General features: G+C 40.4%; 1 protein-coding gene across 1 annotated transcript in view; it reads left to right on the top strand.

Moving 5' to 3' along the window:
* The first annotated feature begins 232 nt into the window (after nt 1-232).
* col19a1 (collagen type XIX alpha 1 chain) overlaps nt 233-14,004 on the top strand; it is a 93,000-nt gene continuing 79,228 nt past the window's right edge. The window contains 11 exon segments of the mRNA XM_070977388.1: nt 233-319; nt 321-391; nt 1,170-1,172; nt 1,953-2,074; nt 2,767-2,841; nt 2,915-3,014; nt 8,192-8,315; nt 8,421-8,696; nt 9,279-9,359; nt 9,947-10,066; nt 10,854-10,916. Of these exon segments, the coding sequence (XP_070833489.1) occupies nt 233-319; nt 321-391; nt 1,170-1,172; nt 1,953-2,074; nt 2,767-2,841; nt 2,915-3,014; nt 8,192-8,315; nt 8,421-8,696; nt 9,279-9,359; nt 9,947-10,066; nt 10,854-10,916 (1,122 nt within the window).

Below are 14,004 nucleotides of genomic sequence, written 5' to 3'. Positions count from 1 at the left end.
CATGCATGGTTGTTAGTGGCATGGTCACTTTACCGCAAAGCGCCATGATGGTGAAGGCCCGCATGCAAAACTTTATGATCCGGTGGGAGAAGGCAGAAGTGTGGCGTGCATGGAGGGAAAAATTAATTTGGATAAGACGGTGGCAGTTAAAGAAGGAGAGTGTCAGGAAAAACAGTATTGGTCACACTTTGTGAGACTGTGCATATAAATGAACTTGTGTCCTGGGTGTATTATGGTCTGTGGAGGTCAAGTTCATTAGTCTACTTTGGCCTCAGTCTCTTCTCCAGTGGAAACAGATGAATGTGCACTAGGAAGGAGGGAAGGATTATAGTCTTTGTAACGGGATTATGGCTGTGTTGTCACAAAACTACATTACAGGTGCTGAAAAAAGGCACACGAGTTCTGATTTGCCACTTCTGTTACTGTACTAGCAGATCCAACCTGTTGGCTGAAGAGATTAATCACAAAACCAAATAGAGTTTAAATTCATTAGTTCGAAGTCACACGTGTGAACCTGATTATATTCCTCTGTTGGGGTTCTTCCTTCTTTTTCAAGTCCTTGAAAGTCCTTGGGGGTAAAAACTCTTGAAATTATTTTCTTTTTCTGTTCAGTCATGGTAATATGGAGTATTCAGGCACTGCAGTTATTTTGCAGGCAAAGTAATCCAAAAGTTACTTTAAGTGTTTTGCTTGAGCCAGAATTGTCTGCTCGAATACTTCACTGACTTACCCTCCACGATTACGCTGGCCCAAAAAAAAATTCTTGCCGTCTTTGCAGTGGCATGAGAGCAATGCAGAAGATTATGTTTGGCACCACAGTCAAATGTTTTGAGAGACTTACTTGTAACTGGAGGTTTCCGGGTTTGATCCCTGGATGTGACGTCCTTGACCAAGACACTGCTGACAGCTTCCAGATCAAAACACTACAGAGTGTTAATAGAGTGCTCACATAGATCAAGGCTTTTCTATTATTACTAAAACCAAACAACCTAGTACAGCGCATGAGGGATCAATGATCATGGATTGAAAATGTATTGAGCACAGTAGACTTAACATTCAGCAATGGGATGATTACATTGCAGAGAAAGTACAATAACAATGAAAACTGCCTCAATTTGCAAGCTTACTTTATCAGACAGAGCAATATCTGCCCATTGCGCTGTTTTTAGCTTGTTGTTGCGGATTGTATTCTAAACAGATGAAGTGCGTCGGCACAGCTCCATGGCTAATTTGTGGCGATGACATACAGAGCTAATGAATTACAGCAACTGTCTATGGGGAACAGGAGGCAGCTTGGCTCACTAGTAAAGTAAACCTTAACATAAACATAGCTTAAAGTATAATGATTGCACTGCGGTTTGGACATCTTCATTCATCACTCTGTGGCAGGTGTTCATGAAAGCTAATGAATGAAGTTACACAGAAGTGCTTTCCCGTGGCTGAAGTGCTTAAAATAAACACACAAAGAGGCTTTAGGGAGTAAGAGAGAGCCAGATGTGATTTACGGTTCAAATTAAATTTCACAATAATACAACTTAAACTAATACAACGCAGACTCTTTTTCAGAGGATGCTTTCCAGAATTAAAACACCTGCTTTGAAGAGAGAGGATGTAACTCTGTGGAACATGAAGGAGTGACAGCTTCTAAGTTGTATCCATCGCAGTTTGCTTAATGATCACACAGACAGCAGATTGTTTCAGTGCCAGGTCAGCTGAATCAATCCAACTGAAGTTGCTGTGTCACCCAGCAGAACAGCAGATGTATAATACAAATCAGCAGCGCCACATTGTTTGCTTGCGTCTGCTGTTCCGTCTATTTGTTCTGCATTTGATGGCACTTGTGTGCGGAAAAATTGATTAGTGTCAGGCAAGTGTTTCATTCATTATTTCAGTTTTACCAGATATGAGGATTAAATTGAACTGAACTGTTAAACTATTCTGTTTGCATCCAGGTTTTCAAGTGGACTGTTGTCTAGTGTCGGAGCCATGATTTGCTTGTTAAGATGGGCTGCTGTCTTTTGGACTGTAAACTCCATTCCTTGCACTTTGGGAATGGCAGTGGGTGAACAAACAGGTATGTACGTTTGTTGTTCTCGACTTGCGACAGTTGTGCTCTTTCTCTTTAATGTTAACATGACGCTGAAAATATATTAAAATGTTGAATTACATGCCAAGTCCCTGCACAGAGGATAACACATCACGCTCTTGTTAAGCATAACTTTTTTAAACAGCTTTATCTTTTAGACATCTTAATCTTATTTATCTTATAATGTTTTTGTTTTACGATTAATGTACAATGATAAAGTATACTTTATAATGCCATTATTTGTGGAATCCACTTGAAAAAGACTGAGTCTGACAGCTTTGACCCCAAACTTTGGACTGTAAAAAAAAAAAAAAGCCTGTGTACAGGGTCCAGAATTTTATGCTTCGCCTGTAAGATTATCAGTATTCATTAAGTCAGTCTCCATTTCATTTTCTTTAAAACAGATCTAGGCTTGCCTCGAAATTACATCTCACAGTCTTGTCTCTTTCGGCGGCTTTTTAAAGTTTAAACTCAAGTTTAAAAGATTAATGGAAACAACTGCGAATTGATTTTCTGCTCTGATGTGGAAGAAGTTTTGTTTTTAAAATGAAAGCAAATGCACTGTGGAAATCATTTCATGATTTGTCATTTGCTTTTCTGTCATCATAATGAAAACTGCTTCCACATATAAATGAACATCTGCACCCAGCGCAGCCAACTTCTTTGTGGCTTTCCTCTAGATGGCTCATGTCCCCCTCTGAGTGTAGAAGACTACAGGTTTTCTGATGTTTTAGATCGTCCGTTGGAAATCACAGGTACGTTCTGTTTTGTAAGTAACTCGACATTGGCTCATTCCAGTCAGGTGAGACTTTATGGTCCTGTTGACAGGGTTTGACCTCACAGAAAAGTTTCTTCAGCGAAAGGGAACAATCACAGAAGACCTGCCGTCATTTCGTTTAGGAAGCAGTCCTCTCATTAAGCCAACAAAGTGAGTAGCATCCTCATGTGTTCTCGCATGCATGTGTTTTTATTTTCTGCCTCATTTGTGTTCAGATGTTGTACTCTGGTTCCTCATAACATGATGATAACTCAGACAGACAGCCTGAATATAAGACATGACCCAGTAAATACTCTCTCTATATGCTGTATGTCACTCATGTTCCTTCAGTTTTCTAACAAAAAAATACCCCAAATCAATGGAGCCGTAACTTTCATGAAAGGATTGACTTGAGGCAACCTAGATATACCCTGCTCAGAGCAATAGTTCCATTTGCCTTGGCTAATAAGGCCAAGCTGTGAGGTGAGCTGTTAGACAGGGAATAATTTGAACAGAATTAATATATATTGCGTTTATTCTAGAAATCTCCTAAGGGCAAAAAGTGGGACATAAAGGAATGAAAAAAAATGTCTGAGCACGTATAATAAGACAGGAATATTAAAATAACTACATAAATGACAGACTGAGGTTCCATTTACTGACGACCTTTATTCCCCTGGTCAACTGGCGGGACCACTGTGCGACTTCACCTTGATGCTGATATGATGACATTGTGGGGATTTGAATTAGATGTAATATTTATTAAGGCCAATTGCGCTTTAGTACCACATTCTGTGTAAAGGACGACTTGTGGCACACATGAACCTGTAATGTTTGGCAAACTTAGCATTCCAGTGATGTTTTGGTTGTTAAAAAAATGTATTTTGAGATGTTCATCACGTTGTGTCCTTAGGCTGAAAGAGAACACTTAGTCATTCTTTCGGGAGGGGAGGATATTTTTAGCATTTTTACACGACACGCAACTGTAAACATTTACTGCCAGTCTCTCTGTGACTGGGTGAAAAAAATCTTTGAGCCAGGTGATTTGTGATCTCCCTCCCCGTTCAGTCAGCCAGCTGAAAATACATTTACTTCAGCCCTTCCCTCAGTCTGGGCCCATAGTGCAAGAAGATGCTGGCTCTCAATGACACTGCTGACAGTGTCATTGGTTATAGTGGCGAGACCGCAATCCCTCTCATATCCAATTATCTAAGTACTTTGACAGGTGATACTGCATGTCAGCTGAGGAGGGAAAGCTAGGGCAATTGCACGGAGCAGGAGGCCCCCCTGCCCCTGCCACAGCCACTAAAACATTGCTCACTTTACTCACAGGATATGCAGCAAAAGATGCTCAACCCTCTAGATCAGGCTAATGTGCTGCCAGCTCCTTGGTACAACACACATTATGGGCATGAATTGGAGCTGACATGCTCAAGGAACATTTGAGTGAGGTGACAAATCGGCCTACGAAATGCAACATGTATTCATAACATGCTGCCCTGCAGTATTAAAGCACTGTGTTGCAGTTGCTGTTCATCTTTAGAAGCATATCTGTGTTTAGCCTTTATATCGTATATGAACCTCTGTCTCATATTTATATGTGGTGCATATGATATTTCCATGCACGACATTCAAGGTTGTGTGAGTCAGGCCACACTGGGCTGACCAACATTATAATTCTTGTTTTTTGCAAGACAAATCATACCCAAATACAAAGGTAGAAAGTACACTCATCTTTATACCGAATACATATTCTCATGCCTTTCTGTATCAAATCACCAGGGTTTGTATTTATTTATCTGACCGTGGCTTCAGTGGTTTGTGACTGTCTTGTCAGTCAATTGATCATGCAAACTTACTGCAACTGATACTGCAAGTACGGTGTGTGTGTGTGTGTGTGTGCGTGTGTGTGTGTGTGTGTGTGTGTGTGTGTGTGTGTGTGTGTGTGTGTGTGTGCACAAGGAAGCAACAGACAGACAGCAAGGTAGACTGAGCAAAGTAAAAATGGCCACTGTAACAGCTTGTTTCAAACAATAACAATGTTGATCGGAGGTCGTGAAGGAGCCTAAATAAATTTTACATCATGTTGTCATGTATTTTTGAGAACGTGTGTCTGTTATTGGTGGCCTGTTGCTGTTGCAGTGCTACCTCTCCATTAATTATGCGTGCAGAGGAACACTTGCTTGCACTGGGACGATGATAACATACCGTAGACTTCTTGTACATCTCAACTACGCACATACATGCACTTCTTCCAGATCACAGGCGTGGAATAGATTTGGCTTGATCAGTAGCAGTCTTCTATCAAGCTGGCAAGCACAGCACCTCCACATTTAAGAGGAAAGAGGAATCACGCTGAGAGGAAGTTATAGTCCTTGCTAGCATGAATGATGCATTTAATAGAAAACTGACATGGCTGAGCCTGCTTTGATCCGTTGGAGGATGGCCGATCAGTAATAGGGATGTGAGCCAACTAGGCGAACATTTGACATTTGATTGTTTCAGCTACAGCAATCTGATTCCTCTGACTCATTTAAAAGGATCCTCCTGGATAGGATTTCTTACAAGCCAGGACACTAAAGCCGCTTCCGGGAGATTCTCTACCAGGCCGGTTGTGTTGCTATGACATTCTGTCAAACCATTGTCTCTGATTATACAAAGGGTAGTGTCAGCCAAGCAGTAAGCATGGTCGAGGAGATTTTCCAACAGTGGGTGATAGTTTCCAGAAAACACATGGCTGTTCCTTGTAAAAATGGAATTAGTGCTGATTATAACGCTGGTGGCATGCAGGGCGTTGCTCTGTGATCTTTTGTTCTTCTCCTGGTGGGTGTGTACAGAGTTTTACAGTGTACAATACATGTGCGCAAGTAACTCGCCTCTAAAAGACATGGTAGTCAAGAAGATGTTATTTTTTTAGCTTTTCCTTCCTGCTGTAACTATTTCAGTGGTTTGGCTTGGGACCAGACTCCACTCCTTCACAACCCTGTAGTAAACCAACATCACGTGACTTGCATTGGAACAACACATTGTCATTGAATGTAATCCAGGGGAGAGTTGCATTTCTTCCAAAACATATTTTCCAGTGCAAAGTCATTATATATAGATGGAACTTGTACAAGACTGGGTTGGCAGAATCCCATACATTATATTGTAAAAGTTGTTTTGGTATTTGGTAGCATGGGAGCTAGAAAAATAAGACATCCTTTTCGTTCACTCATTATTTATCACTTACTTAAACATGCAGTAGAATAGTGTTTTTCTCTAAGAATCAGGACCACCCTGTCCTGTTTAAATGATCTGTAGCACATTGTCTAAAGTTTATAGTGCAAGTGCATTTAAAGGCACTTCTGTCCAACGGTGCATCATCTGACTGCAAAGTGTGGTGCAAGGCACAAGGGGTTGTATTCAGTCTCTTAATTAGTCACAGGTGTGTTTTAGGTACAACATAATTTAAACCAATCAGTCGTCATCTCCCATTGTCTGTTAGAGCCAGTTGTGCTTGCGTGCAGTGCATTGCTATTTAAAAGGCTGATATGGCCCGAAGTTGGAGAAGTGAACAGTTTGCTACGGAGAAAACAGATCTGCTTGTGTGCAAAATGAAAGCTCACGAGCAGACCATCTATGGGAGCAGCAGGACTCCACCACAGCTCTCTGAGGTGAAGCAGATGTGGGAGGATCTTACCATATGAAAAATCTGCCTTTTGATTTTAGACTGACAGCAATGTGCTAACAATGCTCCTGACCGCACCTCATTTTAAGATCAACACACAGAGACGCGAATACGTTTGCTACTTGCATAGTGTTGGCCCTGGGCATGAAAATTACAACAGCGAAGATCAGGAACTAGCAGTAACAGCTGCTTTGCACCAGGTGGTAGATAGGGCTCACAGTGTTCAAACCAACCTACACCGAGCTCAGGGTTCTGCCGTTTAGCCACAGATGTGCAGTCAACACGAGGTCAAGAACTTTAACCCTCTGAGCCCTCACAGATCAAGTGTGCCACACTGTAGACAGACCGTGTTTTGAAATAAGAGTAGCCTTAGCTGGAGACTTTGCAAAGAAGGGTGTGAACTCCAAGGCCCTAACAGAAAACAGCCGTGCTATGTGTTCTGCAGAGTGTCTCAGTGATATTAAACCTGTTTAAATTTATTAGGTTACATAAGTTGTAGTGTAGTACACACACTCTTGGAGTTCGCTTTTACATTTCTCTTTTACGTTACTCCATGCCCCTTGTTATAATGTGTAGTATACTTTGGTACCAGCAGTTACTAGTATGTGCAGCATGGAAATATTCTGTGCTGAGTTTATTTCATAAATCCGTATTGTTATAAATTGCCCTGCCATTTTTCATATTGATTTGCAGCTGAAATAGTCCTTTAGCCCTTAGGCAACAAATAACCTTCCCAGTCCTTGGCCTCTCAAAGAAACATTTGATTTTTTCGAGAGCTTTAACTTGGTGTATTTATCATTTTAGTCATGTACCGTTTACACCGAAATCTCAAAGAATTCAAGGGACACAATAGAAGAGGGTATGAAGCACTGAGAGAATAGGAGATGATATATTGGAGTGAAAACTAATTTCCAGCCTGTCTGAAGAAACTCTCTCTCTCCCTCCCCCAGGCTGTGCTCTGCCTTCTCAATGACCTTATCATTGCATTATTATTATTTTTGCTGATCTTGATTTATTATGTTTATGCTCCTCCACTTTTGACTGTTAATCTGAGTCTGGAGTTAGGGCTAGGGTTAGAGCGTTCTGAAGGGTACAATGCTCTGCTGTTCTTTTTATGCAATGTATAAAATTAGGAAGGGAGTGCGCATGTGGGCTGAGAGATCAGTTACTGAATAAGCTGTAATTCATGTGAGGGTGGGTGTGATTTGAAATATGATATGGTTTTTCCTGTATATCCCCCCTGTTTTCTGTGCATATTTTCTGCTGGGAAACATTTTCAGCTGTGAACACAGAATTGTTATTGGACTTTACGGCTTTGCAGCTGAGGTCACACACATAAACCTATAGCTGCATTGCACTCGGCATCTGTAACCCTATAACTGTAGCGCATGGTATCTCGGTGAGGGAAAAAATTGTCTCCTGTGACTTTGGATCAATGAATGACAGGGAGGCCAGTATAAAATTCATCAAGCTAAATGGAATCAAGTTTGTCAGGTTTATTTATGTGAACGACTCTGCAGTGAGAAGAAATGTTTTATCGATCACTGAAAGCTTTAAAAGATTCAATATTGAGAAATGACGCTTGAAATGATTATTTTTCATTTTTAGGTTATTTTAATTATAGATTTCCTATTCATATTCTGTGATAATCTGACTGTGTTATATGATATTTTTTTAGATTAATATTTCCAAATGGGATTTCAAGTGAATACTCCCTTGTCACCATTTTCCGAGTCAGAAGAACGACAAAAAAAGACCGCTGGTATCTTTGGCAGATATTCGATGAGTCGGGAGGCAGTCAGGTGGGCTTCACTGTATGTTTTAATGTTACATAGAATTTTCAGTAGCTACAGATATGATGGGATAGACAAGATCCCTGTTATCAAGTTCTTTTTTTTGCTTCCCAGGTATCTATTGTGGTTGATGGCGGTAAAAGGGCGGTGGAGTTTTCTTCCCTGGGCCTGCTAAAGAACGCTCTCCGCTACACGTTTAAGAGCCGTGACCTGCATGCCCTCTTTGATCGTCAGTGGCACAAGCTGAGCATTTCTGTCCAGAGCAACATAGTCTCCATTTACATGGACTGCAAGCTAATAGAAAGGAGACTGACTGACGAGAAGGACAGCATTAACGCCAGCGGGCGCACTCTCATCACTACACGAGTGGAGGATGGACGGCCTGTAGATGTTTGTACCACAAAGACTTGTCAAAACATTTTTTTTTGTCTTAAGCTAAATCCACACTGTCATTTAAGGATTTACCAGTTTTTGTGCAGTAGTTTTGCTACCCATCTCCAGTTTCAATCACTAGCATCATATTGTCTAAACACTTTTGAAACGCACTGTCAGTGCTTTCAGAAACACACTTCAGGGCCATATTTTCTTAATCTGTGTGAAACCTCTATTGTGTCATATGCGCTCCACTCATTCTCAGAGATTCCCTGAAGTGCTAGAAAAATACAAGGCCTCTTGGTCACCCAGCTGACTTTTTAAGCCACAAGATGTCAATCAGTAAATCTGAAGCAGCTGCAGCTCATGCAGAAGTTGAATCCTTTTCTTAAATTCCTATTTTAGGTTTAGATGCAATGTTTTTGAACTGATTTGTGACAATAAGAAAGATTAGGACCACTTCAAGCTGACGGTTGAACAAACCGGACTGTCTTAACCGGTGAAGAGCAGACCTTTGTCAGTGAAAAGAGGAGCATGATTTGATGATGAAGCTGTTGTATGATGCTGGAATGGTCCCTTAATGACAACTCTTTTCCACAGATTGAAATGAAGCAATTTTTGATCTACTGTGACCCTTATATGGCTGAAATGGAAAACTGCTGTGAGCTCCTGGAGCCGAAGGTAAAGTGCTATGATGTTTGACCGCAGTAACAACACCCACTGTTTATTGTACATAAGCAACAACATTTATGTCACATGTAATGTAGTTCACAGCAATATGCTTGCGTCCAGAATTTGGAGACAGAATGCTTTAGTCGGTCACAGATTAAAGTACTGTGAGCTTATGCAGCATGATCAGTCAATGGCAGTGAAACAAGATTTTTTTCGTGTCCATGAGGGTTTGCCTCCCCAGATAGAAACTTAATAACAGAGATCTTCCATCATCATCAAATCAATAAAAGCTAATGTTACGCTGGTTCCAAATGGAGAGATGAGCTTTGACCCGTTACCATTACATGCCTCCATAAGCATGCTGTCATGTCAGTGTAAAGTTACTCCTGTGGAACTGTCACAACCTTGAGAAGGACTTATCACTGTTTGTCTACTTAGTACTTTCTAAGTTTCACTGCACAGTATGCATTTGCAGCATGATGTAACGCCAGGTTACCTCGGGTTAAGTGCTGCATTACAGTGGATTTTGGAGGGTTTTTTGGAGCAAATGTGACAAAGGAAGGTCTCTAAATGGTGAAATTTTTGTATTGATCCAGTGTGAAGCCAAGAAGACCTTTAATGGGACTTCCCCTCCCCTGGTTACAGCCCAGCTCCCCCAGATGCTGTCTCAGCCGGCCTCACAGTCAATTGACAGATGTCACTGTCCAGCTGAAAAGGTACAATCAATTTCACCCAACAGGGGCCTCTAATTGAGTAAGTGTACTGGCTGTTGTAACTGAACCAGCACTGATTTACGCTGCAGTTGCTCAATCCTTTATAGGCACTATAGGACATTTTAACCAAAAGATATTTTCTTTGGATGTCTACCGCTGCCTTTGGTGGGCATCCAAAGCCACAATATTTTAGTAAACACAGGTATATTCTCCCAAACTGTTCAAGCATGGTGAATCTGCACCGTGGTATAAATTTGTGAAAATGCAAAGGGATTCTTTCAACTGCAAACATTAATTTTAGATTGAAATGCAAATTGAGACCTGAAAGCTTGAAGCCCTCTTTGAAGGGAGCAGATGGTACAGCTCCAAGGTGATGTCCAATTCCACACCCAGCCTTTTATGATTTTTACATTTTGCCTTTAAGTTAGAAACAGAATCAACTTTTCATAGACTTACAGTCAAATGAACATTTTGGGGTCCTCGATTAGAACATAATGTTGCTACCATACAAACATTTCAGCTATTTCTGTCAGTAGAAAGTGTGTTCAGATATTAGAATATATTAAAAATTGTAAGAGTTACATGGTTTTTTTTTTTTAACGTTCATATTACCAGAGTGTAGAGAAGTAAATAGTCTCCCTTCCAGTAATCTGCTCGCTGTGTTGGTAATAGGAAGGTACAGTCTTAAATCCATTACACAAACCCAGACCAAGATCCAATAGCAACAGCCACTTTCTCTCTTTTATTACGAGAACTCTTTTAATCCCACTAATGTATACTGTGTGCACAGGGGGATGCTGGTCTTCCAGGTGTGGTTGGACTGCCGGGACAAAAGGGGGATAAAGGAGACAAGGTATGGACGATATTTTTACGATGCTGATAGATGCACTTGTTTGTTCTTGGTATTTATTTAAAAGGAAACATGCAGGGGTTAGGTGAATGCTAGAGGTGCAATATTTCCACTGCACTCTTAAGTATACGAGAAGCATCCCATTCAACATCCACAATTCACTGTAAGTCATACATAATGCAGAAACATTGATTTAATCATGCAGAGTATTATCACAGGGCCGCTGTGCTTTGTCCCTTGTTGTAAATAACCACACTTTTTGTTTTCAAATGATGCTCTCAATTGCTGCTGTGGGCTTTCTCTGTGACAGATAAGTCTGGTTTCATGGACATCTACAAGGTCTAAAAGTCAAGACAGAGCACAAGTCCCTGTAGGACAAATTCATACTTATTCATAAAGTCACTGTCAGAGGAAGAAGGATACATCTTTCTCTCACCAAGCAAATGTCTGTGCTGTGTTGTCTGTCAAAGTTTCATGTTCAGCAGTGAAGGTCCATCAGATATGCTACCGTACAATTACCTCTGCAAGGTGAATTTTCTCCCAAATCTCCCAAGGTGTGTGAATTGGGAAATCATACATTTGTCCAATCACCAGAAAAATACATAGTCCAGAACGGGAAGAACCCTTTCTCCATGACAGCTCAATAGACAGGTGGAACTGTAAATGCTAAATGCCCAGTCACTGAAAATTGCGGGTGTTGTGTTGGCTGGAGGACAACAAAAAAAACATAATTGAAGCACCAAATTCGCAGACAAAAGAGTGTTCCCAAGACAAATCACAGGATGAAATCCCTTTTTAGCTGTCTGTGCAAGGTTAAAAAAAGAACCAAGGGAGAATATGTTCAGCTATGAGTGGGATTCATAGGGATGAACAGGTGTTGGTACTGTATGCCTGATAAGACCAGATGGCTTTTGGGGTCAATGTCCTAATTAGCAGGATGTGGCCGTGGGATTAAGATATGCTGGATGACTGTTAGACTGCTCCTGAAAGGTGCACAAGCCATATAAATGGAAAAATCATTATACCTGTAGAGCCCAGCACTGCTATTTCTTTTGTGCTGTCAACACAGTGAATTGTGACAAAGTGTTCAACACTGTTTACCCTGTAAGCAACGTTGTAAGTGACAATTTTGCACTCTAAAGCAATCAAATCTTTGTGTAGAAAATGTGCCATGTTGGACACCATTTTATTTAATTTTGCTATCAGAAATTAAAAAAAATATATTATATTCAAAACTGTCTGTCTATAGCAACAGATTGTACTAATCACATTTGTAAATGTGTTATAATTGGCCTCTAATGACTCGTAATTGACCTAGCAGGGATCGGCTCTCAAGCTGTAATGTGTCCGTGTATGTGCACTTTGAGTGTGTCAGCGGTGCCGCTGATTAATTACTTGCTGCTAATTGATATGACTATATTCTGTGGTAAGAATGCATCAGGCAGTTCATTTCACAAAAGGCAGCATGTATTGTTGACACCGTGACGGGTTCTTTTGCAAATAGTTATATATTCTCCAAGTTCATGTTGAACCAGATCGCATCCAAAGAGATGCTCAGCACTCATCCTTTATCGGCAAAGATCACCTGCGTACAAAAAAAACGCATGTTCAGAGTGTTCTTGTACTTGTACTGAGCTGTTATGTTACAATGCTCAATAGTTATTTGAACACTATTTTCAGGAGCACAGGCCATTCCATTTTTTTCCATTAACTCTGCAGGCCACGTCTTGTGCTATAAGTCAGTGGCTCATACTGTTAACATCTGAAATCTAATTTCAGGTCTTCAACGAATCAATACTTGGCACCATTTGTTTACTTACTGAGCAACAAAATTCATAACAAATCCTATTACAGGCTTGAACACTAAATCAATAAAGTTAAGGAAAAACTTGATCAGGGACTACACATTCAAGACTAAGCCCTCTAGTTTGGTTGTGGTAAACGGGCACGATGATCTGATAACACCCCACCGTTACTTCTACTCAGAAATACATAATCTTCATTTTTTAGTATTTTGATGATGGTGCTGGACTTGTTCCACTTTGTGTTAATTTTAGGTAAATGGGATTTCTTGCCTGAGGGCAGATAAATCCCAATGGCGAGTTGAAATTGAACCCAAGCAAAGTGAAAGCCTGTGATAAAAGTGGTTTATATGGCTGGTATACAGACAACCCACCCAGCTTTATTTAATTAGCACCAATTTTACAGATACTGCCAATCTAACACTTTGTTTTTCTTTTTTTTTTACTCTGTGATTATTATTTAGCCAATATGGCATATGTAAGATAAAATGTTTCTTTAATTACTGCAGCAGTACTTTTTTCCTATATCACCAACCCCTAACGTAAGCAGATTAATTATTATTATTATTCAATTACTAATTACTAACAAGTGATACAAACACTTGCTTAAAATGAGGTTGTAGCATCAAAGAGTAATTTGCTGAATCTGAAGTCATCTGGTTTTCCTGCTTTGTCTGCAGACTTCACTTGAATAATGATCCGTTCAAGTAAATCTGAACAATTATGGATTCTATTCTTGACATTGATTTTTTTGCCGAGACAAAGTGATTGTGGTGTAAATATCTGACCTACTTCTCTCCATGTGTTCCTCCCACCTCGGGTCTTGAGAGGTTCATCTTCTTCATTTTAACCTCCTTTTCCTCCTAATCCCCTTGTTCATCTTGCTCATCTACATAAACTGTACCAGCGTAGTGTAATGAATTGTTGTTGCAGCATGAGAGGTGAAGACGTTGTCGGTGTGGAAAAATACTGTGTAATCTTAGGTTAAATCTTGACTTAATAAATCTCAGGCAGGGAGACATTAAATGACGAGTGAAACCAATGCTTTCACAGAGCAGCAGCTCCAGTGTCATTCCGGCAATTAGTACACTGACAGTGGTGCTTTGAGATAATTTAATTTACACAGGAACTACAATAGCTGTGTTTGATGGGCTGAGGCGCAGTATAGTTGGCGACATGCTTTATTTTTCCCATGAAAAACTAGAAATAAATCATTTTGTGTTAACATTGTAAGGGGTTAAGGTATATTTGGTTGAATAGTGCAGGCAGAGCTGCACATTCGCTGACAA

This window comes from Chaetodon trifascialis, chromosome 13, assembly GCF_039877785.1.
Source record: "Chaetodon trifascialis isolate fChaTrf1 chromosome 13, fChaTrf1.hap1, whole genome shotgun sequence".
Lineage (NCBI taxonomy): Eukaryota > Metazoa > Chordata > Actinopteri > Chaetodontiformes > Chaetodontidae > Chaetodon > Chaetodon trifascialis.
The sequence above is the reverse complement of the archived record's forward strand: the minus strand, read 5'-3'. Positions and strand labels throughout refer to the sequence as shown.